The sequence below is a fragment of the Saccopteryx bilineata genome, chromosome 1 (genome assembly GCF_036850765.1).
Source record: "Saccopteryx bilineata isolate mSacBil1 chromosome 1, mSacBil1_pri_phased_curated, whole genome shotgun sequence".
Lineage (NCBI taxonomy): Eukaryota > Metazoa > Chordata > Mammalia > Chiroptera > Emballonuridae > Saccopteryx > Saccopteryx bilineata.
Window position 1 is genome coordinate 125,111,389 of NC_089490.1, and position 26,697 is coordinate 125,138,085.

Below are 26,697 nucleotides of genomic sequence, written 5' to 3' on the forward strand. Positions count from 1 at the left end.
AGAGGCATTTTTATACACTGACAATGAACTATCAGAAAGAGAAATTAAGGAATCAATCCCCTTTGCCATTGCAACCAAAAAAAATAAAGTACCTAGGAATAAATTTAACCAGGGAGATTAAAGACTTGTACTCGGAAAATTATAAAACATTTATAAAAGAAATCAGGGAAGATACAAACAAGTAGAGGCATATACTGTGTTCATGGTTAGGAACAATAAACTTCATTAAAATGTCTATATTACCCAAAGCAATTTATATATTCAATGCAATACCAATTAAAATACCAATATCTTACTTCAAAGATACAGAACACATATTCCAAAAATTTATATAGAACCAAAAGAGAACACAAATAGCCTCAGCAATCTTGAAAAGGAAGAATAAAGCAGGTGGTATCACACTTTCGGATATCAAGTTATATTATAAGGCCACTGTACTCAAAACAGCCTGGTACTGGCATAAGAACAGGCATATAGATCAATGGAACAGAACTGAGAACCCAGAAATAAACCCACACTTTTATGGACAACTGATATTTGACAAAGGAGGTAAAGCATACAGTAGAATAAAGACAGCCTCTTCAACAAATGGTGTTGGGAAAATTGGACAGCTACCTGCAAAAATATGAAACTAGACCACCAACTTATACCATTCACAAAAATAAACTCAAAATGGATAAAAGACTTAAATGTAAGCAGTAAAACCATAAGCATCTTAGAAGAAAACACAGGCAGTAAGCTCTCCAACATCTGTCGCAGCAATATATTTGCCGATTTGTCTCCACAGGCAAGTGAAACAAAAGACAGGATAAACAAATGGGACTTTATCAAACTAAAAAGCTTCTGCACAGCTAAAGACAATAAGAACAGAATAAAAATACAAACTACACAATGGGAGAATATATTTGACAATGCATCTGATAAGGGGTTAATAACCAAAATTTATAAAGAACTTGTAAAACTTAATACTAGGAAGACAAACAATCCAATTCAAAAATGGGAAAAGGAAATGAATAGACACTTCTCCAAAGAGGACATACAGATGGCCAATAGGCATATGAAAAGATGTTCAACATCACTAAGCATTAGAGAAATGCAAATTCAAACCACAATGAGATATCACCTCACACCAGTCAGAATGGCGCTCATCAATAAAACAACACCTAATAAGTGCTGGCGAGGATGTGGAAAAATGGGAACCCTCTTGCACTGCTGGTGGGAATGCAGACTGGTGCAGCCACTGTGGAAAACAGTATGGAGATTCCTCAAGAAATTAAAAATGGAACTGCCTTTTGACTCAGCTATCCCACTGTTAGGAATATACCCCAAGAACACCATAGCATTGTTTCAAAAGAAGAAATGAACCCTGGCCAGTTGGCTCAGTGGTAGAGCGTCGGCCTGGTGTGCAGAAGTCCCGGGTTTGATTTCCAGCCAGGGCACACAGGAGAGGCACCCATCTGCTTCTCCACCCCTCCCCCTCTCCTTCCTCTCTGTCTCTCTCTTCCCCTCCCGCAGCCAAGGCTCCATTCGAGCAAAGATGGCCCGGGCGCTGGGGATGGCTCCTTGGCCTCTGCCCCAGGCGCTAGAGTGGCTCAGGCCGCGGCAGAGTGACGCCCCGGAGAGGCAGAGCATCGCCCCCTGGTGGGCAGAGCGTCGCCCCCTGGTGAGCGTGCCGGGTGGATCTGGGTCGGGCGCATGCGGGAGTCTGTCTGACTGTCTCTCCCCGTTTCCAGCTTCGGAAAAATACAAAAAAAAAAAAAAAGAAAGAACAGAAAAGAAAAGAAAAGAAATGCACACCCATGTTTATGGCAGCATTGTTCACAATAGCAAAGATCTGGAAACAGCCCAAGTGTCCATCAGACGATGAGTGGATTAAAAACCTTTGGTATATATATACTATGGAATACTACTCAACCATAAGAAATGATGACATCAGATCTTTTACAACATCATGGATGGACCTTGATAATATTATACTGAGTTTGAAATAAGTAAATCAGAAAAAACTAAGAACTATATGATTCCATACATAGGTGGAACATAAAAATGAGACTCAGAGACATGGACAACAGTGTTGGTGTTACAGGGTTGGGGCGAGGAGAGGGAGGGGATTGGGGAGGGGAGGGGCACAAAGAAAACCAGTTAGAAGGTGACAGAAGACAATTTTATCAATGTCACCCCATTAAAATTAATCAAAAAAACAAAGAATTGGTCTCACGGCTAATTCAGGTAGTTAGAAGAATAGTATAAGGATGCTAATTCTGCTTCTCAGGCCATATACTGCAAAAGGGGCCCCAAGCAAACTGGTGATTTGGCTCCTCTGATTTTGCCAATTAGATTTAAAAAAAATAGGTCAGGAACACCCTGAAATGGAACTAACAATACATGAGCATAAATTTAAAGGACTTTTAGATACTGGAGCTGATGTATCTGTTATTGCTAAGCTACATTGGCCTCCTTCTTGGCCCACTCATGCAGCAGCCATAGAATTACAAGGTGTAGGTCAGAGTAAATCCCTGCAACTAAGTTTTTTCTGGATTTTTTTAAGCCTTATGTGCTCCCTGGATGGCCAGTTAATTTGTGGGGTAGAGATGTTTGGAAAAATATGGGAGCATTGCTTGTCAGTCCTAATGGTCTAGTCAGTACTCAGATGCTTGATTGGGGATTTTTGCCCACCAAGGGACGAGGGAAAGAACAGAAAGGAATTCTCACCCTCATAGAAGTGGCACCCAATACCAGAAGGCATGGATTAGGATATCAAAATTTAGCACAGGGGACTTGGTAGCTCCTGCTACCTCAATAATGCATTGTGCAGACCCAATTACTTGGAAACCAGATAATCCTGTATGGGTAGACCAATGGCCTCTTTCTCAGGAGAAACTTAGGGCAGCTGCTCAATTGGTACAAGAGCAGCTACAGCTTGGGCACATTGAACCATCTAATAGCCCATGGAATACACTTTCATATTTTGATCTTGTTGCCTCCTGGATTATCAAGGGGCATAGGCAACCCTTACAGCTTATAGGTTTTGAGCCTCAAAATTATTGTTGTTCCTTTTTTCAAAGGATCAACAACAATGGCTGTGGGAAACTTCCACTAAATGGCAAATTGCTCTTGCAAATCAATGGACTTTATACTGAAACTGTCAACTTAAAATCAGCTCAAAGACTAGAATTATATGCCATTATCATGGCTTTTCAGCATTTGCCATATTCCCCCTTTAATTATATAGAGACAGCAAATATTTACTTATGGTATTTCAACTATAAAGACTGCTGTCTCAGGGACAAATGCTGATGAACTATTTCAGCACTTCCTCCTTCTTCAAAGACTTGCATGTCAACATAGAGCTCCATGTTTTATAGGACATACTCGAGCTCACTCCATGCTCCCTGGAGCTTTAGCACAAGGGAATGCCCTTGTTGATCAAGCTACCCAAAAGAAAATTATTTGGAGCAACCATGACAGATCAAGCAATTCAGTCTCATACTATTCATCACCAGAATGCTGCAGCCCTGTGTAAATAGTTTCAACTTTCTCAGGAAGCAGCACGGCAGATTGGGAAATCCTGTCCAAGGGGTCCTATACTACAATCTGTCCCTTAATTTGGAGTTAACCCTCAAGGACCCCTACCAGGACAACTTTGGCAAATGGATGTTACTCATATACCTTCATTTGGCAAACAGTCCTATGTCCATGTTACAGTGGATACATATTGTGGATTTATAGTAACCTCTGTCAGAACAGGAGAGGCTGCTATGCATGTTATAGCTCATTGTCTGTATGCATTGGTCTATTATTGGATTTCCTAAACAGGTTAAACTGACAATACTCCTGCATATGGAGCAAAAGCATTTACTATATATTGTCAAACCTTTCGAGTTATGTGTATTCCTTACAATCTTTAAAGTCGTGGTATTATTAAAGTGTACCCAGCAATGCTCTGGTTTCTCTTCAGATCGTATAAATCTTTCGCCTTTTAAAGTGTACCCAGCAAATATTTTAAGGTCAATTTAAAAAAATTTAAAAGGGGGGAGTCAAATCCCAGAACTCCTATGGGTCTACCATACCACGCTTTTTACTTTGAAATTTTTAAATTTCTTTTGAATGCTGATGAACAGGAGACGTCAAATCTTTTTCTCCTGCAAACTACTACCTTCTTTATTTGATCCAGCTAATAACACTATTTTGTCTTTTTTCAAAATAGCCCCAGATATATGGAAAAGATTTATATAGGCAGATGAGGATCCTCAAACCCCTCAGCGAGATCTTCTAAGCATGGCTTTTAAGATACCAAGAGGCAGAAAAAGCCCAATAGAGATCAGGGGAACTTCCAGCTTTTAGGATATGCCCTTAAAGGTTCCAACACTCCAAAGGGGTCTCATAGGATGTCATCGGGGTTCTGCTTCAATAGTGGAAAGGAAGGTCATTGAGCTAAAGCCTGCCAGACTTACATGCCTCTGCTGTGAGGAAACAGGGACACTGGAAGGTAGGCTTCCCCCTCGCTCCTCTAAGGGAGGGTTCAGTATCTTCCAGCCCTGCTCCAGCCACTATGACCTAACCTTGCCCAGAATGCTGGGGTTTGCCACTGAAGGCTGAAGGTGCCCAGGGCCGTCGGCCCCATCTATGACACTATGGACGAGCCTAGGGTATTTCTTCCAAGAAGCAGGTAAACTGATCTCATTTGCACAAGGGCTACTTAACTATGTCTTGCCTGAATAGTCAGGTTTTTTATTCTTCCCTCAAAGATGTCTGTTGTGGGTGTTGATAGTCCTATTTTCTGCTGCTTTGTTTAATATATAGTGTTTCCTTTATTCCTCCTACCTCAATGCCCCACCCATATTTCAGGCTGAGACCTATTCCTAATTTAGAGCTCTCTTTCCCCCTTTTGCCAACTTCTATTATGAATCTACCTTTGCCACCCAGCTTAGTGTATCCCAAGGTTCTCTTTACCAAGCCACAGTCGCAGAGCTCCAGGGAAAAGCAACCTGGTCTCATCTCTCCAGGCAGAGGAGAACAGAAGCTCCATTTCCACGTATGCTACAGATGGCTTTTCCAGTCTACCTGAATCATTACCAGCTAGAAGCAGCGGTCATTGGGACTTGGAAGTGAGCAGCAAAGTATAGAATTGTGACAATGATTTCAGTGTCATGTGGACTTTTCCTGAATGTGGACTTTTCCTGGACTCCTGCTCCTTGGGACAGCTCCTAACAGACTGAACTGGGGTTGGGCTGCATTTATCAGGGACTTGGCATGGTGTTGGGGCCAACTTGGACTTGGTGAACTTGTTAAGGACACTATTCTTTTATGGATTCTTGCTGTATTAGCCAAGAGTTTGCTTAAAGGCTTTAATCACTGTAAAACAAAATAGAAGACTGGATAAAGAAGATGTGGCACATATACACCATGGTATACTATTCAGCCATAAGAAATGATGACATCGGATCACTTACAACAAAATGGTGGGATCTTGATAACATTATACGGAGTGAAATAAGTAAATCAGAAAAAAACTAGAACTGCAGGATTCCACACATTGGTGGGACATAAAAATGAAACTAAGAGACATGGACAAGAGTGTGGTGGTTACAGGGGCAGGGGGAAGGAAGGAGGGAGGTGGGAGGGGGTGGGGGAGGGGCACAAAGAAAACTAGATAGAAGGTGACGGAGGACAATCTGACTTTTGGTGATGGGTATGCAACATAATTGAATGACTAGATAACCTGAACATGTTTTCTTTGAATATATGTACCCTGATTTATTGATGTCACCCTGTTAAAATTAATAAAAATTTATTTATTTTAAAAAAAGATGCTCATCTTCATTAGTTATTAAAGAAATGCAAATCAAAACTACAATGAGATACCACCTCACACCTGTTAGATTAGCTATTATCAATAAGACAGGTAATAGCAAATGTTGGAGAGGCTGTGGAGAAAAAGGAACCCTCATTCACTGTTCATGGGAATGTAAAGTAGTACAACCATTATGGAAGAAAGTATGGTGGTTCCTCAAAAAACTGAAAATAGAACTACCTGATGACCCAGCAATCCCTCTACTGGGTATATACCCCAAAAACTCAGAAACATTGATACGTAAAGACACATGTAACCCTATGTTCATTGCAGCATTGTTCACAGTGGCCAAGACATGGAAACAACCAAAAAACCCTTCAATAGAAGACTGGATAAAGAAGATGTGGCACATATACACTATGGAATAGTACTCAGTCATAAGAAATGATGACATCGGATCATTTACAACAAAATGGTGGGATCTTGATAACATTATACGGAGTGAAATAAGTAAATCAGAAAAAACCAAGGACTACATGATTCCATACATTGGTGGGACATAAAAATGAGACTAAGAGACATGGACAAGAGTGTGGTGGTTACCAGGGGGTGGGGAGGAGGGAGGAGGAAGAGCGGAAGGGAAGGGGGAGGGGCACAAAGAAAACTAGATAGAAGGTGACGGAGGACAATCTGACTTTGGGTGACGGGTATGCAACATAATTGAATGACAAGATACCCTGGACATGTTTTTTTTTATTATACGTACCCTGATTTATTGATGTCACCCCATTAACATTAATAAAAATTTATTTATAAAAAAAAAATGAGGGCTGCCAGAGATGTTTTCTCTAAATCCACGTACTAGTTGACCAATGTCACCCTGTTAAATTTAATCATCTAAATAAAAATAAAGTGAAAAAAAACCCCAAAGGTTGCTTAGTAATTTGAATTTTAGATAAACAATGAACTTTGTTTTTGTTGTTGTTAAGTATGTCTCAAATACTACATGAGGCAAATTGTACCCAGTTATCCATGGTTTACCTGAAATTCAAATTTAACTGGGCATCCTGTATTTTGTCTGGCTACTTCAAAATATATCTAACAGTGATTTGTATACTATCAACTTTCTGGGTACCCTTTAAATAGTAGGTATCTATTATAAAAAATTAAATTTGAAATTAAAATATTTTGAAAATTCTTTTAAAATATATTGACTGGATTACAGAAATAGCAACCACAGGTTGGTAACTTGCATATGAAAGTAGTATCACTGTATTCTGTACCTTCCTCTCTTTGTCGTTTCTCCTCCTCCTCTTGTAGCCATTTCAGTCGTTTAGCTTTGGAGATTTTACTTTTCTTTTTGCCAGACTTAACAAAGGCCCCAAAGATTAAAAAAAAGAAAAAGTTATTAACACACACCTGGTCCATTACTTTAAAATACATACCTCTCAAATAGTAATTATGAAGAACACTTTTGCTTCCATGAATCCAGTCTTTCCCTTACTCAAATAAGAACTCCCATTATATGCAAAGTCTTGACTCAGTGCCTTATGGACAAAGTATGGAAACAAGTAAGAAAAATAAGCATATAAATTAATCTATGGCAACAAATATATACAATTTAAGTAATTCTCTCATTCCTCGTTTTCCAATCTATGAAATGGTGCTAAATACAACCCCATTTCACATGTTGTTGCAACATGTCTAAAATTGTTTTGCAATTTTGGAGGAAGGAGAGATTATGTATTTTCAACAGCTGGGATCAAGTAAAATTTTATAGAGAAGATAGTATTTAAGTTTTTGTCCCCAAATTTTAACATTCAGATATGAGGGGAAGATATCCCAAACAGAGGGAGATGCAGGTATAAGATACAGATTTTGGAGAGCACTAGAGAAGCCAACACAGTAGCCCCGAGAAAACTACAGGAAGAGGGGATGTGGAAATGAGAATGGAAAAGATGACGAGCCTGTGCTATATAATTTGGACACTACTCTAAAAGAAATAGAAACTCCTTAAAAGTTTTTGAGAAGAACTATGGCTGTCAGGAATATAATTTTGAAAACTAACCTAGTATTAGGGAAAAATGATTATAAAGACGATATCACTTTGGTTACTATCAACAATACTAAAACTAATGTCATGATCCAAAATGCAGAGAGGAGAATGAATCCAATAAATATTTTATAAACTAACTTATTTGTTAATGATTAAATTAGAAGCAAAGAGAGTAAGGAGTCTGAGAAGAGTTCGAAAAATAGAGTGATGGTGGAGAAAAGTAACTTTGTAAGAGAAAATGTATGCTGGGAATTGTTTCAATTCTTTGAACTTTGAGAATAGATTAGTCATAGTCAAATATTTGTCAATACAAAAATGACCCTCTTTATTTCTAGAAGTGCTTTTTGTCTTAAAGTCTATTGTATGGAATATGAATGTAGCTATATCAGCTTTCATTTTTCTAGGATTTACATAGCATGTTTTTTTTCTATCATCTTACTTTCAACTTTTCTGTATCTTTATTTGGATAGTGTTTGTAAAAAATTATTGTTGGATTTTATTTTTATCCAGCCTGACAGTTTTTCTTTTTTGATTTTGGGGTGTTGTTTAGACTGCTTTTTGTGTCCTTTCTTGATATCTTTTCAATTTTTGTTAACTCACTACTTCCCCTCTACTAGTTTGGAATTTACATGCTCTGTTTACACCATTTTACAGCCTATCCTAGAAAGTCAACATATACACCTAATATATAAATATATTCATCCTACTACTAAATAGTACAAGGACTTTAGGACATCTTAGAATATCTTATATCAATGTATCCTTCCCCTACCCAAATTATACATTTTGTTTATATGTATCCTTTTTTTCCTTGCATTTCTCTAATTAGTATGTATCCTTTGGCACAATTTTTGTAAAGTTCTTTAGCCCATTTTTTTATTTAGGTTTTTTGTTTTGTTATTGTTGAATTTTAAGATTCATATGATCATATATTAAACTGATTTGAGATCTTAATTACCTCTGCAAAATTCCTTCACATCTGTATCTAGATTCACATTTGATTAAATAACTTGAGGCAGGTATGTGTACATTGGGGGCCAGATATCTTGGGGAACACTAGAATCCTGATTACTAAATACAACTACTTCATTATTTAGGTCTCAGCACAAATATCACCTTTATCTCAATGCCTATGCACCCTGGGTAAAATTATTCTCTTTTTCCTCATTATTCTTTTTTTTCTTTTTAAAATTAATTTATGTGTTTACATAAATTCTAGTGTCCCCCCCCGAATACATCCTCCCCTGCCCTGTGTTCCCCAGTACACCCCCCCATCCCTCTTCCCTTAACGCTCTCCCCCCTTCCCTCCAGGATTTGCTTTTCTGCTCTCATCCCTTCCTATCACCCTATCATCATCCCCTTTCCCTCTGTCCGCTTTCCTTCTGGATCCTTTGATCCCGCCTCTGTCTCTATTCCGCTCCGCAGTTCATATTGTTCGTCGGATTCCTCAGATGAGTGAGGTCATATGATATTTTTCTTATGTATCCTTTTATAACAGTTTTACTAAGATAGAATTCCATATCATCCAATTCACTCATTTATAGTACACATTTCAATGGCTTTAGTGTATTCCATACCTATTAGCAGTCATGCTTCCTCATTTCCTCCCAACACTCCAGCTCTAGGAAACCACTCATCTATTTTCTCTTAGATTTGCCTATTCTGGACATTTCATATAACTGGAATCATACAATATGTGGCCTTTAGTGACTGGCTTCTTTCACTGAGCATGATGTTTTCAAGGTTTAATCCAAACTTAGCATGTATCAATATTTCATTTTTATGGCTAAAAAAATATTCCATTGTATGGATGTACCACATTTTCTTTATATAGTCAATTGATGGAAATTTTGTTTTGTTTGCCATTTATCTTAGTTTATTTTTTGAATCCACATGTTATTATGATTATTGTTATATAACTTATACATGTAATCTGTTTTGCAAGTGAAAACATCTTTACCTAAGAAAATAATAGTTCACTCTTATTTTTGAAAATGATTTGAGATGATACCGAATTCTAAATTGGCAATTATTTACTTTCAGTGCATTGAAAACATTGTTCCACTGTATTTGGCTTCCACTGTTGCTGTTAATACCAAAGTTTAAGTTTTGCCCAGTTCTATAAATGATCTCATGATAAAAACAGAACTTCTGTTATTCCTAGGTTCCTACCTTCATACAAGTTTTCTCCTGTTACTTTCTTACTATCTTATCAGCTCTTAAATGCTTTTAAGATGATAGTTTTGATCTATAAGTATATTTTAGTCAGCACTATTTGTTTTCAGCATAAAAGTTGATCCAAATATCTTTTAAGCCTAATACTGTAGAAAATATAAAAATATTTATGATGAAATTATTATTATTATTATTTTTAAGTGAGAAACAGGGAGGCAGAAGACAGACTCCTACATACTCCCAGACTGGGATCCACACAGCTAGCACCCTACCAGGGGATGCTCCGCCCATCTGCGGCGCTTTACCATGGCTCCACAACAAGCTGCTGTGTTTTTTTTTAAGCGCCTGATGTGAGGCCACAGAGCAATCCTCAGAGCCTGTGGCCAACTTGCTTCAATGGCTAGAGAGGAAGAGAGAGAGAGAGAGAGAGAGAGAGAGAGAGAGAGGAGTGGGAGAGGTGAAGAAGCAGATGGGTGCTTCTCCTGTGTGCCCTGACCAGGAATCGAACCTGGGACATCCACCCGCCAGGTTCTACTACTGAGCCAACCAGCCAGGGCCAATAAAATTATTTTACCTCACCACTTAAGTTTTAGTTATTAAAACTTTAAAGCTGCAGATTTTGATCATTCAAATTATAAAAAGTATTTATTCTTTATCTAATTAACTTTCAAAGTTAAACCAATTGGCCATATCACAGTAACAGAAGATAGTCTGACTTCCTTTTTTAGTACAAATAAATATGTTAATATGCATCCTCATGACAAACTACCTAAACTTTTATTATGAGCTAGGTGTGAGTTGATACCATTTCCTTTTCTTTTTCTTTCTTTTATTTATTTATTTTTTGTGACAAAGACAGAGAGAGGGACAGATAGGGAGAGAGATGAGAAGCATTAATTCTTCGTTGCAGCTTCTTAGTCTCCTTAGTTGTTCATTGATTGCTTTCTCATATGTGCCTTGATGGGAGGGCTACAGCAGAGCGAGTGATGCCTTGCTCAAGCCAGCGACCATGGGGTCATGTCTATGATCCCATGCTCAAGCCAGCGACCCTGTAAACTCAAGCTGGTGAGCCAACGCTCAAGCCAGCGACCTTGGGGTTTCGAACCTGGGTCCTCCATGTCCCAGTCTAATGCTCTATCCACTGTGCCACCAGCTGGTCAGGCTGATTCCATTTCCTTACACATTGTTTTAAAAAGATGCAATTTTAATGACCTGAACTTAACACCATTCATATTTTAAGGTCAACATTGAATATGCCATATAAACCAGGATTCAAATTTTAAGCAACCAAAGCCTGTTTGTGAATATAGTATTCCTAAATTAAAATCAGATTTAAAGTACAAGTATGAGCACTAGGTCCCCCTTTTGCCCATTCTTTATAAAGAGTTCCATGCCTCGAGATACTTGGTTACCACCATTCTCAAGCTGTTCAAATAAAATCAATTCAAATAAATGTATACCACATTCTGTAAAGTCCCTTCATAAGTTGTATTCCTAAAAAGAATTCAAATATCAAAATTTCCTTAATAATGCCACTTCTTCACTAGAAGAATAGTCATAAATTAACTGGGAATAACTGGAATCATCTATGTATTCATCAATATGTAAGGCAACTTTTCCCTAAATCTAATTAATGTTTTCTGTTATTTCGTGTATTGTGTGAGTCCAGTGAGTTTTAGAAAATAAAATTGATGTAAATGCAGTTATGAATCTTTCAATAGTGTACCTGGTGTTCTAACCTTTTCTATAGCCCTATACAATTTCCTAGCTTTTGCAATGAATAATACTAATTTAAGTTATATGAAGTTCCAAAGACAATTTTAATATCTATGTAAAAATATTAAGCTCATTTACATTTTACCTGATACTCTTCATCTTTTTTTCATTAGAAATTGTTATTTTTGAAGTCTGTATATTTTATCAATAAATTACACTGAGCTAGATTGTTCTGTATCATAGTTTTACAATAATCTGATGAGTGATGCCACTTAACAAAAAATATTACTAGTGCCACCACTCAAAACTACAATATATAAGAAATACAGAATATCTCAAAACTTCTAATGTCACATTTCATCATTTACAAGAAGACAAAACAAGAAGTCTTTGGTGCCATAATTAAAGAAAGGTTTGCCAAAATCACTGTTTTGAATTGTCCCTTAGTTTCATAGCCCAGGCCTGAGGTTAATAAAACACAGTAAGATTTAGAATGGTTGAGAGATATGCCTTTGTTTTGTAAAGCAAAAGGGTAATTGTGAAAAGAAAAGATGTAATGGCAAAAGGCAGGACTTCTAGACCAGTGGTCCCCAACCCCCAGGCCACGGACTGGTACGGGTCCGCAGAGAAAGAATAAATAACTTACATTATTTCCATTTTATTTATATTTAAGTCTGAACAATGTTTTATTTTTAAAAAATGACCAGATTCCCTCTGTTACGTCTGTCTAAGACTCACTCTTGACGCTTGTCTCGGTCACATGATACATTTATCTGTCCCACCCTTAAGGCTGGTCCGTGAAAATATTTTCTGATATTAAACTGGTCCATGGCCCAAAAAAGGTTGGGGACCCCTGGTCTAGAGTCTAGACCAGGGGTCCCCAAACTACAGCCCGCTGGCCACATACGGCCCCCTGAAGCCATTTATCTGGCCCCCGCCACACTTCTGGAAGGGGCACCTCCTTCATAGGTGGTTAGTGGAGGAGCATAGTTCCCATTGAAATACTGGTCAGTTTGTTGATTTAAATTTACTTGTTTGTTATTTTAAATATTGTATTTCTTCCCATTTTGTTTTTTTACTTTAAAATAAGATATGTGCAGTGTGCATAGGGATTTGTTCATAGTATTTTTTATAGTCCGGCCCTCCAACGGTCTGAGGAACGGTGAACTGGCCCCCTGTGTAAAAAGTTTGGGGACCCCTGGTCTAGACCATACATTTTTCCCAGGAAAGGATCAGTATGGAAGTTGATGATCTAAAAATTGATTTCCATAATGCTATCTGGGTCCTTGTAACCTTAGAAAACCTTTGTGTATCACCTGACCATGCGGTGGCGCAGTGGATAAAGCATCGGACTGGGATGCAGAGGACCAGTGTTCAAAACTTTGACATCACCAGCTTGAGTACAGGCTCACCAGCTTGAGCGCAGGGTCTCTGGCTTAAGCATGGGATCATAGACACAACCCCATGGTCGCTGGCTTGAGCTCAAAGGTCACTGGCTTGAGTAAGGGGTCACTTGCTCTGCTGTATCCCCCCACCTCAGTCAAGATACACATGAGAAAGCAATCAATGAACAAAGAAGGTGCTACAAGAAAGAATTGATGCTTTTCAACTCTCTCCCTTCCTGTCTGTCTTTTCTCTGTCTCTCTCTCTGTCTCGATCACACACACAAAAAAGAAAACCTTTGTGTATATCTGATAGTCCTCTTTACTTCTAGAAGTTAATTTATTTCACTGTGAAGACTTGGATCTAGCCTGTTGGCTGCTGTAATAACTTCCTAACTGGTCCTCCTATTTCAATTCAAGCTTCCCTATAGTAAATTTTCAACTTAACTTTTAAAAATGTAAATCATATTATGTCACCCTTGCTTACAATTTTCCTGGGCTATCCACTACCCTCAGAATAAAACCCAATATCTCACCTCAGTCTGCCTGGCCACAAACTGGCTCATGCTTATCTTCCCCACCCACACCCCATGCTTTATCTTTCACTTTCCACCTCCCTCATTCTACTCAAACCACTCCGGCATTCTCACAACGTCACTCCCAACTACGGGACTTTGAAATAACTGTTTGGTCTGCCCAGAATGGTCATCCCCTAGGTAATTATTGACTTACTCCCTCGCTTCATCCAGGTCTCTTCTCAAATTTTACTTCCTTAATCAGCCTATAGGAAACAGCATCGCCACTATCCCCTACCATACATTTTTCACTGAAACCTTTCTTGGTTTTCTGCATAGTCATATAAATAAATATATCCAGTTCTATAAAGTCTCTTCACAAGTTGTATCCCTAAAAAGTACTGGTACGATGTGAAAATATATTATATTATGTCATTACTTTCCCTCTCCAGATAGAATGTAAGCTTTATGAAATGAAATAAATACGTCAAAGAGATATCTGCACCCTCTTATTCAAAACAGCCAAGATATAGAAACAACCTAAGTATCTATCTATAGATTAATAGATAAAGAAAAAGAAAATACAAAATAGAATATTATTCAGCCATAAAAAAGATTAAAATCTTGTTATTTGCAACAACATAAATGAAACTTGAGGGCATTATAATATGTGAAAAAAGTCAGAGAAAGACAAATACTGTATGATCTCATCTATATGCAGAATCTAAAAGTCAAACTCATAGAAACAGAGACTAAACTGGTGATTGCCAGGAGTGGGGGATGAAAGAAATGAGCAGATGCTGGTCAAAGGGTATAAATTTCAGTTACAAGATGAGTAAGTTCTGGGGCATTAATGTACAGCATGGTAACAATACTGTATTGTACACTTGAAAGCTGCTAAGATAGATCTTAAATGTTCTCCCCACACACATAGACCCAGACAGACATACACACACATAATGGTAATTATGTGAAGTGCTGGACATGTAAATTGACCTTTATTTTGGTAATTATTTTATAATACATACATACATAAATTCATCACAAAGATTATTCCATGATTTAAATAGCATTGGTGTCTACAAAGTAAGCTTAGTAAACTCTATAAACTATAATAAAACTAACTAGAAGTGTTTTAAAATTCCATTTGTACAGTGTCAGTGCTTATAAAACTATTTTGAGAAAATAGTCTCTACTTACCTTATTTTTTTTGGGACCCTAAAATTTGGAAAAACAAAAGAATTGATAAAAAAATTTTAATTCAGATATTTTTAACAAGAGCATCCTGCTTATGTAGATGTTAAGGTTAAGAGAAGATGGGTAAAGGATATAAAGGAAGTCTTTGTACCATCTTTGCAAATTTTCTGTAAATCTAAAATTATCTTAAAAAGTCTTTTAAAAAAGAATTCAGATAAAACTAGAAGTAAAACTAGGAACAACCAAAATAAAATAGTTCACTTACTGAAGCATCCTTTAGTAAGTAGATTTTACACTCTTATCACAATCATTCAATAATTCATGTTTAATAAAACTCCCTATCACTAAAGACAGTATCTACCAGTCATAAAGACACTAATTTTAAGTGTTCCAAAAAACAATGTCATTGAGTCCTGGTACTAGTGTCAAGTTTAAAAGTGTGGGAATGGCCCTGGCCGGTTGGTTCAGCAGTAGAGCGTCAGTCAGGCGTGTGAAAGTCCCAGGTTTGATTCCTGGCCAGGGCACACAGGAGAAGCGCCCATCTGCTTCTCCACCCTTCCCTCTCTCATTTCTCTCTATATCTCTTCCCCTCCTACAGCCAAGGCTCCATTGGAGCAAAGTTGGCCGGAGCACTGAGGACAGCGCCATGGCCTCCCCCTCAGGTGCAAGAATGGTTCTGGCAGCAAAGGATCAACACCCCAGATTGACAGAGCATCGCCCCCTGGTGGGCATGCCGGGTGGATCCCAGTGGGGCGCATGTGGGAGTCTGACTGCCTCCCTGCTTCTAACTTCAGAAAAATACAAAAAATACAAAAAAAAAAAAAAAAAAAAAAAAAAAAAAAAAAAAAAAAAGCATGGGAATAACCTCATTAAAAAAATATTTTTCTGTGAAATTAAATTTTTTATTTTATAAAATCAGTTACTGAAAGTAAGAAAAGCTATGATTAAATGATACTGTTCATCAATGTGTGGAGATTATTTTGGAAAGCACAGTATTTGAAGAAATAATTACAAGTATTTTTCAGTTATGCTGTTTGTAATTTCCTGATCAGGCCCATATGTACATTAGATTTCTGGTAAGAAATTTGTAGGAGATTATGCAACTATAAGATTATAAACCTTCCAAATTTAAAGACTTACACAGGACAAATTACTGGTTCAAGCCATAAGGTTGTAGCTGTATAAAACATAAATGTTAAAACACATCTTTCCTTGAAAAGTGCCTATATTTACTTAATTAAGTAAATATTTATTACACAGGAGCACTCTAAGATGCTGGAGATGATATAAAGAGGAATTAAAGAGACTTTGCTCTCTCATAATTTTTACAAATGGGTTCCATTTTTATTATCATTTGCTATCAATTAACAGTTAATATTCATTTTGAAATAAGAACTATACAGCAGACTATATAAATAGCACTGCGCCTGCTCTCAAGTTTTAAAGATGGGCAAACTGTCATCTCTCAATAGTGCTTTTACTAAGAAGCAGACTTGAGATAAGTACATTTCTTCACCCTCCCTACAAATCATAAGAAGGGCAACCGACAACTGAGTAGTGCTCAAAGTTCAGAGGGTATAAGTGAAAGGAATAACTCAATGCTTTCCTGTATTAATGAATTAAATAGTTGCATGTCCACTTATGATTTTAATCATAGAAGATGGAAATTACATTTAAGAAAAGTGGGAAAATAGATTATCTCATAGCCACATGTTGGTCTGTGTTCTTGGAGAACATAGCTGAGGAGTGCAGAAAAAACAAAGCAAGAAGCTTTTATTACACTTAATATTCAGCGCAGGCTGAGTGCTTTGAATCGAAAGAACAACATTTCCGCTAGGTTGAGACCAATTTTTAAACCTACCAACAGTGCGAGATTAGGACACCATCTGACCTGACCACCGGATCCTGGACGGGAAGGCCTTGCCCCCCCGCAGGAGTATGAGTTCTTTCCTAAATCGACCTGTTCCCCTCTAAAATAACAGTTTCTTATTACATCATTTAACACCGATGAAGGAGAAGCATGCTCGCCCCTTCTCCTGGTCCCCCGACTTTCCCTGCTCACCATGCTGAGCAAAGTACGACCGCAGAAGTCCCCCTGCCAACGTCGAAGTCCCGTTCTGTGGACCGACGCTCCGGGGTTGTCTGGACGACAAGCCCCGCCCACCCGCACGGAGGAAGCTGCACGAGCCTGCCGCTCGGGTCGCGCAGGCGCGCTGGGTGTTTCCGGGCGGCGCCCCGCCCCCTTCCCTGACAGGTCGTCCAGACCCGCGCCCCCTCCGTGGCTGACCGACCGGGAGGGGAAACGGTCTGAAGTTGTCACGGCTGCGGCGTGCCGGCAGGTGCGTGAGTGCAGCCACCCTGGGGTTTCGTTGTTTCCCGGACACCGGGTCTGGAAGCGCGAAGTGCGCTGCGGGCGAGGGAATTCTGCAGCGGAGGGAAGCGTGTCCGCGCCTCCTGACGCCGCTGCCTCCCCCAGTCTCCCCAGGGTGTGTGCGTCGGGGCTTCCAGGACGGGGCCCCCCCACTGCGCGACGGGGTCCGGTGCCTGACCGGGTCGGCTGCCTGGGTTACCACAGCCTAGGCCAGCGGGGTGACGGGCTCAGGCGGCAAGCTAGAGGTAAACTGGCTCCAAGTAGGTTGGTTCTTTTTAAACGAATGACCTTCGAGTCCTCTCTCCGGACACGGTTCTGTTTACTTCCTGTGCAGGTAAATGCACAGGTTTCTCTAAGAGCCGCTCTAAACAAAACCTGGAAAGGATGTGAAGCAATTCCTGGGTTAAATTGTTTCTTACAACTTAATGATGAAGGTCGCGTAGGCTCATTAAGTTATTTGCCCAAAGTTACAAATTGTGATAACCAAGTAACATAACGTTCAGAATTTGTCTCCCCCCCCCCCCCAGAAGAAACACTGACGACTTAAGACCAGCAGAAAACTGGAAGAAATTAAGCTTTTTCCAAAGCCTAACTGAAGTCTTCATGATTTTAGGATCTAAAACCTTGCTGGCACGAAAGACTTTAAAATTATTGGCACCATTTTTCATCATGAATTCCAATTTTACATTGCTCTACTCCAAAGCTTATTAATAATTGAGCTAGTCTTTGTAGGTTACGAAGTATCCCCGTTGTAAGAGAAATCCAGGTTCTGTACTAGTTATTTCACCTCCAAATTCCTGGAAGTAAGATAAACATGTTAATGTCGACTTGATATAGTTCTGAAGCTATATAGTGTGGAAGATAGCTTTTGTTTTAAATTATTTTTCAACCAAACTACTGTTTAGGATACAAGACCTCAGTCCACTCAACTAGGATTGATGGGGTAAAGAGGCGTCGATTCCAAATTACCTTAAAATGTTGGGCCTCTAGGGGAGAGGTTTCACTCAAGCTCTTACCAGCTTGCTCCTTGGGAGTAGCAATTTCTGTGGATGTGCTAGGACAGGCTGGACTGTGTTCTAGGAGTCACAGTGCTGTAAGATTATGTCGGTGAGCCCGATTCTCCTTGAGTACTTCTCTTGCAAGCTGCATACAAATAAGGCCGAGTGCTCGCCTCTTCATCTTCAGACAGGTGTAGTACCTATCCGTTCTGAACAAACAGAACCATCTTCCTTTCAACTCAGTTATACAATCTGGCATCCAGGTAGGATTCCCCCAAGCTGTATGCCAGCCTTTGGGGGCAAAATCTCTTGTCATCAACCTCTGATTACATATCTTTTGGTGCTGGCAGGTGTGTTGGAAAGTTTTTGTGTGAGGCTTTTTAGGTTTCGTCTAAGTCTACCAGTACCCAGTAAATAACATTGCATTGCCCTCCTTTGCAAGTTTTCTTTCAGCTTTTATTGCCATCTGAACTTTCTGGGGAAGAGTGATTAACAGCTGTGAGTGCCATAATCCCTAGTAAAATGACAATTCTTACTTAACCCAGGACTGGAGTTAAGTCTTCACTTCTTAGCCCACAGTCTCTAGAGAAAAAGCTGTCAATGGAGACTGTTCCCCCCACCTCTTGCCTACCGTGCGCATCCACATTCTCAAAATGATGGGGGGCTGCTTTTAGTCTCTAACTCATTTGGCTCTGTACCAAAGAACAGAAATCTCCATGACTTCATGCAGGGTTAAGGAGCAGTTCCATGTCCCTGCTGCACTTAAATTACTCATCAATCGCAAAACCAATGAGACCTATTGCTCCCAAAGGCCGAAGTAAACTTAAAAGCCTGAATGTCAGTGTACAAATATAAAGAGTAAACTGCCTTAATCTGTTTAACATATCAAAGACAAATTTATCTTAGCCATTTTCCTTTTTTTTTTGCTGGGCAAATCCTTTATTATATATAATTTATAAGTGCGATAGCTAAAAAGTATAATTTAATCCACATCTCAAAAAGCTTTCACAAATTTATAAATTTTAAATTAAACTATGCTCTTTCCAGTAATTAATCAGGCTATAATTTGCAATTTGAAATTATATCTGATTTAATTTGGAATTATTTTAAAAGTTCTTAAGTTATTCAATAAGATTAAACCACATTGGAAAATGGCTCTTAGCCAAACAAGAAAAGCTTTTAAAAATGAAATTAGGTGTTGATATAGTGGGTTAAATACACTCATCTGATTTCACTCCCTTCCTAAACACTAAATTTTTGGTCAAGGGATATAAAAATTAATCGGAATTTGAGATGACAGGTAAGACTTTGAAAGCTGCAAGAGATGAATGTGTCTTAGCACACCATTAAAGTTCACTTTATAATCTTCTGATGCTGATGGATGTATTGTTCTGTAGGAAAATAGGAGAATGTCCTTGTTCATAGGAAATACTCTAAGCTGGGCAACCCCATGTGGTAGCAACTAAGTCACAGGTACCTGTAAGCACACAACGTAGCTACTGTGGCACATTAAAATAATATTTTAAATGTAAAAATTGTTACTAAAATGATTTCACATTTTATTAACATGGACTATTAGAAAATGTAAAATTACATTAGTGGTTAGTATTATATTTTTATTGGATAGCTGTGCAAAGTATTTAGGCTGGTCAGACAGCACGTTAGAAACTTCTCAAATAATTCAGGAAGTAGTATGTTGCAACTTTTTTGCAAGCTTGAAATTATTTCAAAATAAAATTATGTTAATGAGGGAAAAATATAAAAATTTTCATAGGTCATTGGGAAAATGGGAATTAATGGAATTTTAAAGGAGGCTGTAAATGACATTAACATTTACTTTGGATCTGCTTATGATGTTAGGAATTTTATGATTTAAAATCTCCACAATTATAACATACAGTACTAGGAATTATTTACTATGTTTAGGATGTCATGGTACATTTAAGGGGATGTCTCCCTAGCAGCACTAATGAATTATACATAAAGTATAATTGACCCCACTGGATGTTGCCTGCTCATGTAAAAACCTTATTGGTTGTTCTCTTGGTTTCTTCACCACCAGTGTTATTTTCCATCTACCATTAACTGTGAGTCTGCTTGACTTGCAGTCACCATCTCCTACTTGTTAGCCTTTCTTAGCATAGCACCTTCTGGATTTGACCAGGCCTCTTCTCAATGCCCTACCAACAGATCTGGCCCTTGCCTGTAGAACAGAATAAATACACTCTTCATTACCATGATAAAGAGAATGAGGCTCAGAAAGGTTAAGGAACCTATACAATTTTAACCAAGCTTATACAATCCAATATGGTTCTAATTCATTCCACTATGATACATATGTACCTCTGACAATCCATTTTCTCTCATTATCCTATTTCCCTCATAGGGCTTGTCACAATTCATAATTATCTTGTTTGCTTATGTCTCCTTCAGGAGATGTTAGTTCTGTGAGAGCAGGTATCTTATCTAACCAGTGTTCACAGCTATTACCTTAGTGCCAGGAACATAAAAATGCTCAAAATATTAATTAAATTAAAAAAAAAGGTTAACGTTTCTCCAATGTATGAACATTTTTTCTTTGCTTTTTTTTTTTTTTACAATAGTTATTTGTAAAAAAAAACAAAACAAAAACCCAAAAAACCTTACCTTTTCTTTAGGTATACTTTGTATAAAAGTGGATATTTTCCATGATAAATGAAAATGGCCAATAATCTAAGAGGAGAAGTACTGAATCTTTATAAAAATGTAAGTAATTACATTGCCAACTTTATAAATGTTAATATATTACATGAATGGTTCAGAAATATATAATCTTTCTTTTTTAAGCTGCTGTACCTTGGACGAGACTATCCAAAAGGAGCAGACTATTTTAAAAGACGTCTGAAGAATGTTTTCCTTAAAAACAAAGATGTAAAAGACCCAGAGAAGATCAAAGAACTTATTAAACGGGGAGAATATGTAATAAAAGAGCTAGAAGCCTTATATTTCCTTAGGAAATACAGAGCTATGAAACAACGCTATTATTCAGATAACAAGGAAACTAACTGATCAATACTGTAATTTGACTGAAAACCATTGCCAGCTGTTTATGTATACCAAATATAAAAATAATTCTAACATAAAATAGCAACATAAACACATCATATAAAAAATACTTAAGCTGCTTTACTAAACTTCTATTCATACTGAGTTTTATCGGCAACACTATGCATAATTTATTATTACAATAGCTATTTAGCTACATGTTGCTGACTATAAATTATAAATTAATGAGCACCTAATTTCAAATGAAAAACTAATGTACTTAAAACTGTTTTAGCCTAATAGGGTTTTGCCAATTTTTCTTAGCCCATTTCTCCATTTTATTGACAGTGCAACTTAATTCATGTATCACTAGGCAAACTAATTTCTTGCAAATTTATTCTCTTAATGTTTGAAGTACTTTATTTTTCATCCCATCTGGTACATTAGCAAGGTTCACTACAAAACAAATAGCACCTGGTCATGATTTTAGTGGTTATAATAATATATATATGAAGATTACCTCTGACCTTGAAGCCTGCCAGTGACTGGCATTACATATATACCTATTCAATATTTCCATTATTTTGCTGCAAGCTCCCTTTGGGCCTTAAAACAAATCACCTGTTGTGTATCAATTACCTTCTTTGATAAAAAGTAATAAATGTTTTTTGGTCATAAAGCCAGATCTGCTTTGCACCTACTTCTAAATGAATTAACATGGCAATGGACTTAACCCTAACATGGTCTTAAGCAAACACTTAAACCTTTACATAATGTTCATAACACCTTTCATAAATAAAGAATATTTCTAACTTACAAGCTGAAAAAAAAGATTTACTAATAAACTATAATATCTGTGACTTATCAAATTGTGGAGCAAATGTTTTAAATTTCTATCAAGAAATACACACTATCATAGTCACCATAACTATTTTTATTACATTACAGTAATTAGGAGTAGTACAGTTCATGACAAAAATATTACAAATTTCAGATCACTTCACAGCACATACTCCTATAAACATTTAAAAGTTAATTGTAATTAAAAGAGTGGTCATTTTTAAATGTAATGTTTGATATGACCAACATTCCTAGGTCAGCGCAACCAAAAGATGGAAAACAACTGGATCACACTGCATATGTCCCACAAAAAAAAGCACAATGTACAAAATGTGCATGTTTCGGTTTACACTATACAAAAATAGTTAAAATACATTCCAGGTAAACATGTTACATTAAGAAATAGTACTAGTAAGAAATTGGCACTCAAAGAAAAAATGCAAAAGTATTTTCAACATGAAAACACAAGACAGTGGAACTGGAAACTTTTGGATAAAACATTACATAACACATTTCACTCTAGGTGGAGGAGTACCCTCTATAATTGACATTGCTGCAGGTAATACTTTTGTTTTCCCTAAATTCATGTAAATTACCTAGCATCATTCCAAACAGGCACTTAAAACTATTAAACTAAAATAAGTATTAATCTAGTTATGACTGTTTTAAAAACTGATGTGAATGTCTTTAGAAAGAAATCATTTTCATTTTCTGAAGGAATTTGCAGCCACCAGTTGTATGCTGTTCAGTTTATCAAAGCAGATTTCATGCTACCCAATGTTGACAGAGAAGTTATTAAATATAAATTTTTATAGTAGTTGATAGGTTTTTAAAAATTAATACATAATTATCAAGAAATTATTCTGACAAACGTAAATGACAATTTTTATTGCATACAAAGAACTGAATGTGTGTATATTATTTAGAAAAAAACAGAAGAGAAAAAAGTCACTGGAATACAAATGAGATGAACTTGTGCAAACTGCAACTTAACATGCCTCACTAGACCTTTTTATGTATTAGAACAAAATTGTGCAATGGTGGCAAAGGTTTGATAACCTATACAAGTTGGGTTCTAAACTCCTATGCAGTGTGACACAGTTAAAAAAGAGCCTAGAATTCCTAATTGGGAATATTCAAATTATGCTACATGCTCTGCTACGTTCTTCCACAAACATGTTAAAGTCTAAGACTATGTAATTTTGTATTTTCTTTTTTAACTTCAACAGATTTTTTTGTTTAAGGCTTAATAATTAATAACATTTATGTTACTTCTAGAATCATCTCTCCCCTTTTAAAATCTCCATGAAAACAAACCTTTTGTCAAATCATTCAAATTCACATAATAAAGGATAATTGCCATAGCATTGAAAAAACTCTCCAGCAACATCAAAAATTTAAGTCCTAAAAATCCCTTCACTCAATAATGCACTGCTATTCTTGAAGTATGGCCATATTCTTCCTCGGGTAGAAAAAGGGGAGGTTCTATGTAAATCTTAACATCCCACCTAGATGATGTTCCATAAACTTGTAGTTTAGCACTGCATTTCAGATCAATGATTTTTACACAGATATCTCCTTTTCTGTGAACTGTTCAGGCATCTGTTTATTTGTACTTAAACATAACTATTTTAGAATTCAATATTTGATTTTAAGTCTATTTTAATTACTTATACAAAGAGACCAACCACAGTATTACACATTTGGGGATTTTAATATTATGTCATATAACTTAATGTGTATATAACTGTCCCAATAAAACAACACCATTATGCCAAATAAAAAATATATAATCAAGTTTACTCCTTTAAAACAATGAAGTAAAATTAATTTATATAAAATAGCCTGACTAAACAGTTACATTGGAATCAGAGCAAAATAATTACTCCAGAAATGGAAGAAACCTTAAGAGACCAACTTCTTTCCTTGTTAAAAACTAAAATATGTATTATGTTATCTCTGGGTCATGTGCCAAATGCCTCAAGAAGATTGTACAAACCACTCTAGAATATAAGCACTACTTTAGGATAGAGAGTATGTCCCTTTTACCATAGTATCCACAGTGCCTTGTGTGGTTTAGTGCCTCTCAGTTAGTAGGCACACAAATATGTTGAATAAATGAACTATATTAAAAAAACAACTAAACTTTATGAATTTTAAAGTATTTTTCATTGTCAGATTCTAGTTATAAAAACAATGCAATGTGTCATTGTTACCAGGACCAGTCCTAAATATAGATTATTTAAGGAATTCTTTCAGTACTACCTCTATTAAATTCTTCTTCCACAGGGTAGGGTTCTGTCCAGAGCAGATACGAAAATTCCTACATAGTCACTAATGGACCAGGTGGCAAACAGATGACATTCAAAGGATCATGGTTAAATTGCTACAGCTACTACCTTAAAATTAGCCGTTAGGTTGAACCCCAATGTAGTACCTGTCATATTAGGTTCAGCCTGCAGAAATAAGATGTAGGGCATTCTGATGTGGCTTGGTGGGAAGCCTTCAGGAAATATCCAAAGTAACAATAAATCTTGAGGTTAGGGAAATTAGACGTGTTAAAAGAAAAAGCATCAAGTCATGGGTCATACAGTAGAGTACCAGGTGAGATGACACTGATATGGGAGAAGGTCTTGAATGTGGATACAGGATACTCAAAAATAAACCTCACCTCTTGCACAATTTTGCCTAAGACTGGCACTGAAGATGATAACACAGTTAAAAAGTTACAGACTGTGCTGAGATTGACAAACAGGCATATTTTTATGTAAACTGAATGTAAATCACATAACTGTAATAGTTACAGCCTTGAGATGACTTATTTTAACATGAAGAAATGGATAAGTGACTTGCCCAAAATCAGAGTTGTAAAAGACACTAGAATCTAAGTCACCTTCCTCCTAGTCCAGTGATATTTTCATTTCAACATACCATCTCACTTCAAACCTTAAAATAAGTAACATTTTAAATGCACTGAATCATTTTGATTTATTTTTAAGTATTAGATATTCTTAAATGCAGACCAGACTTGTAAAGTGTATGAAATATTACTTTAGCAATATTAAGGGAGTTACCCAATACCGGAGACTTTGAAACTTCTTTCTTCATTGTTTAAAATAATTAGTCTTGCCCCATCCCCACCCCAAAATCTCATTTACAATAAAATTTAAAGTTTTTTTTTTCCAAGTGGTGTTCCTGATCTGTCAGCAGAACCACTACAGTGAGAATGTATCTTGCTGAGCTAGCCAAATCTCTCCCAGCCCTCATTTCTGACCAACCAATGCTTGACAGCATGGGAAGACCCTAGGGAAACACTCCATACTGTGAAACTCCCAGTGAAGCTGGGAAGTGAACTGTGAAGCTCAAGTTCACACAGGCCCTGGCCTTCACATGGTCTCTTTAACACCTACTAAGCTAACTGGCTCAAGTAATCTTTAATATCTCTACCAGAATTAAAACTATTTTCAAAGACTGCAGTTCAAGAAAAGGTTTCGAGTTATGCTAGGAAAGAGCAATCTGACACATGGAGACTATGTTTAATCCTATGAGAATTTTTACACGTTAAAATTTTTTCTATTATTACAAAAAAATTTAGTAGCATGTAAATATAGCAACAAATGGCTGCTATAATCCTCATTACATACTGGGTCTGCATTAACAGGAAAAGCTATGAATATTAATAGTAATTTAATGTGGAAAGTAAATGGCCTTTTTAATATTTTTCATTGCCTTGTCTTTTTTTTCTATTTTTTCCATTTTATAGAAAAAATATAGTATTTTGGGGAACATGACTATGACAAATAGCAGTGGAAAGAGGAAGAAAACCTTTGCAAACAGTGTAAATTTACATTCATTTTGGGTGACTGAAACGAGAGGACATGATGCCTACAAGATGAACTGACAGGAAGCTCAGAAGTTCATGTCCTTCAATGTTTCAGTAAAACCAGTCATGAAATTCAACTGAAGTTATAATTAGTAATTAATCCGTGTGTGATTAGATAAAACAGAATACGGAAGATTCAAAAGCTTCATTAATTTGTTTCACACCAAAGTTCACAATTGGTAAGAAAAATAGGAATCAACTGCATGCACCAAAACTCCCAAGAAAGAAATCTCAGGTATTGTTTCTTTTTCACAGGCATTGCTAGTTCAAAAACCAAAACTTAGGGAATACTGGCAACTTAGAGGAAGAAAAGTTTCCACTGTCATTTTAAAATAAGCATTCAAGATAAAGAGCTACAGTTTGGATGGAGCAGAAAGAAAATTAGGCAATGCTAAAACAAATGCTCATAATTTAGTGTAATGTACAAAAATTACCATTTTACTTAAGTATGCCTTAAGAAAAAAAGTACAAATTGCATTTACATAATTATACACTTTGTCTTAGACTTCTTTTTCTTCTTTTTACCATCTTTGCTCATCTTTTCTTTATGTTTTCGAATTTCTCGAACTAATGTATAGAAGGCATCATCAACACCCTGAAATAAATAACAAGCATTAAAATATGAATATTGGTGGTTTGAGGTGTGCAGATAAGAATTTATCATTAATGGAAACATGAATACTGGGAAACAATAAGGACACTTTACATTTCTCTTTAGGCAACTGAATATTTATCAGATGTTTAAG

At 36.9% G+C, this 26,697-nt stretch overlaps 3 protein-coding genes across 13 annotated transcripts in view; 1 reads left to right on the forward strand and 2 right to left on the reverse strand.

Moving 5' to 3' along the window:
* DNAI7 (dynein axonemal intermediate chain 7) overlaps window positions 1–16,971 on the reverse strand; it is an 83,845-nt gene extending 66,874 nt beyond the window's left edge. For 2 of the 8 annotated variants that reach the window (XM_066264838.1, XM_066264808.1), the window contains exons 1-3: window positions 16,898–16,943; window positions 14,839–14,856; window positions 7,078–7,162 (exon numbers count right to left, since the gene is read on the reverse strand). In XM_066264838.1, the coding sequence (XP_066120935.1) occupies window positions 7,078–7,162; window positions 14,839–14,856; window positions 16,898–16,900 (106 nt within the window). In that variant the 5' untranslated portion in view covers window positions 16,901–16,943. The other 6 variants (XM_066264822.1, XM_066264840.1, XM_066264816.1 and 3 more) reach the window with 6 other exon arrangements.
* Window positions 16,972–17,063: 92 nt separating this feature from the next.
* ETFRF1 (electron transfer flavoprotein regulatory factor 1) lies at window positions 17,064–21,739 on the forward strand. 2 transcript variants are annotated; one of them, XM_066264915.1, is made up of 3 exons: window positions 17,064–17,174; window positions 20,862–20,949; window positions 21,031–21,739. In XM_066264915.1, exons 2-3 carry the CDS (start codon window positions 20,899–20,901, stop codon window positions 21,250–21,252), a joined length of 273 nt encoding a protein of 90 aa, XP_066121012.1. In that variant the 5' UTR covers window positions 17,064–17,174; window positions 20,862–20,898; the 3' UTR covers window positions 21,253–21,739. The 2 variants fall into 2 exon arrangements, with proteins under 2 accessions (XP_066121012.1, XP_066121015.1); XM_066264918.1 differs by lacking the exon at window positions 17,064–17,174 and adding an exon at window positions 17,221–17,451.
* Window positions 21,740–22,141: 402 nt separating this feature from the next.
* Window positions 22,142–26,697, reverse strand: part of KRAS (KRAS proto-oncogene, GTPase) — a 45,935-nt gene continuing 41,379 nt past the window's right edge. For all 3 annotated transcript variants that reach the window (XM_066264907.1, XM_066264900.1, XM_066264896.1), the window contains one exon: window positions 22,142–26,546. Coding sequence is in view for 1 of the 3 variants with exons in the window: in XM_066264900.1 (XP_066120997.1) it covers window positions 26,430–26,546 (117 nt within the window). In the remaining 2 variants the exon portion in view is untranslated. The remainder of the gene's footprint in view (window positions 26,547–26,697) is intronic.

Coding starts and splice junctions, on each gene's coding strand:
- ETFRF1 (XM_066264915.1), top strand. CDS start 20,899: ATGAAAATGGCCAATAATCTAAGAGGAGAAGTACTGAATCTTTATAAA. Junction 20,950..21,030: donor TACTGAATCTTTATAAAAAT/GTAAGTAATTAC, acceptor TTCTTTTTTAAG/CTGCTGTACCTTGGACGAGA.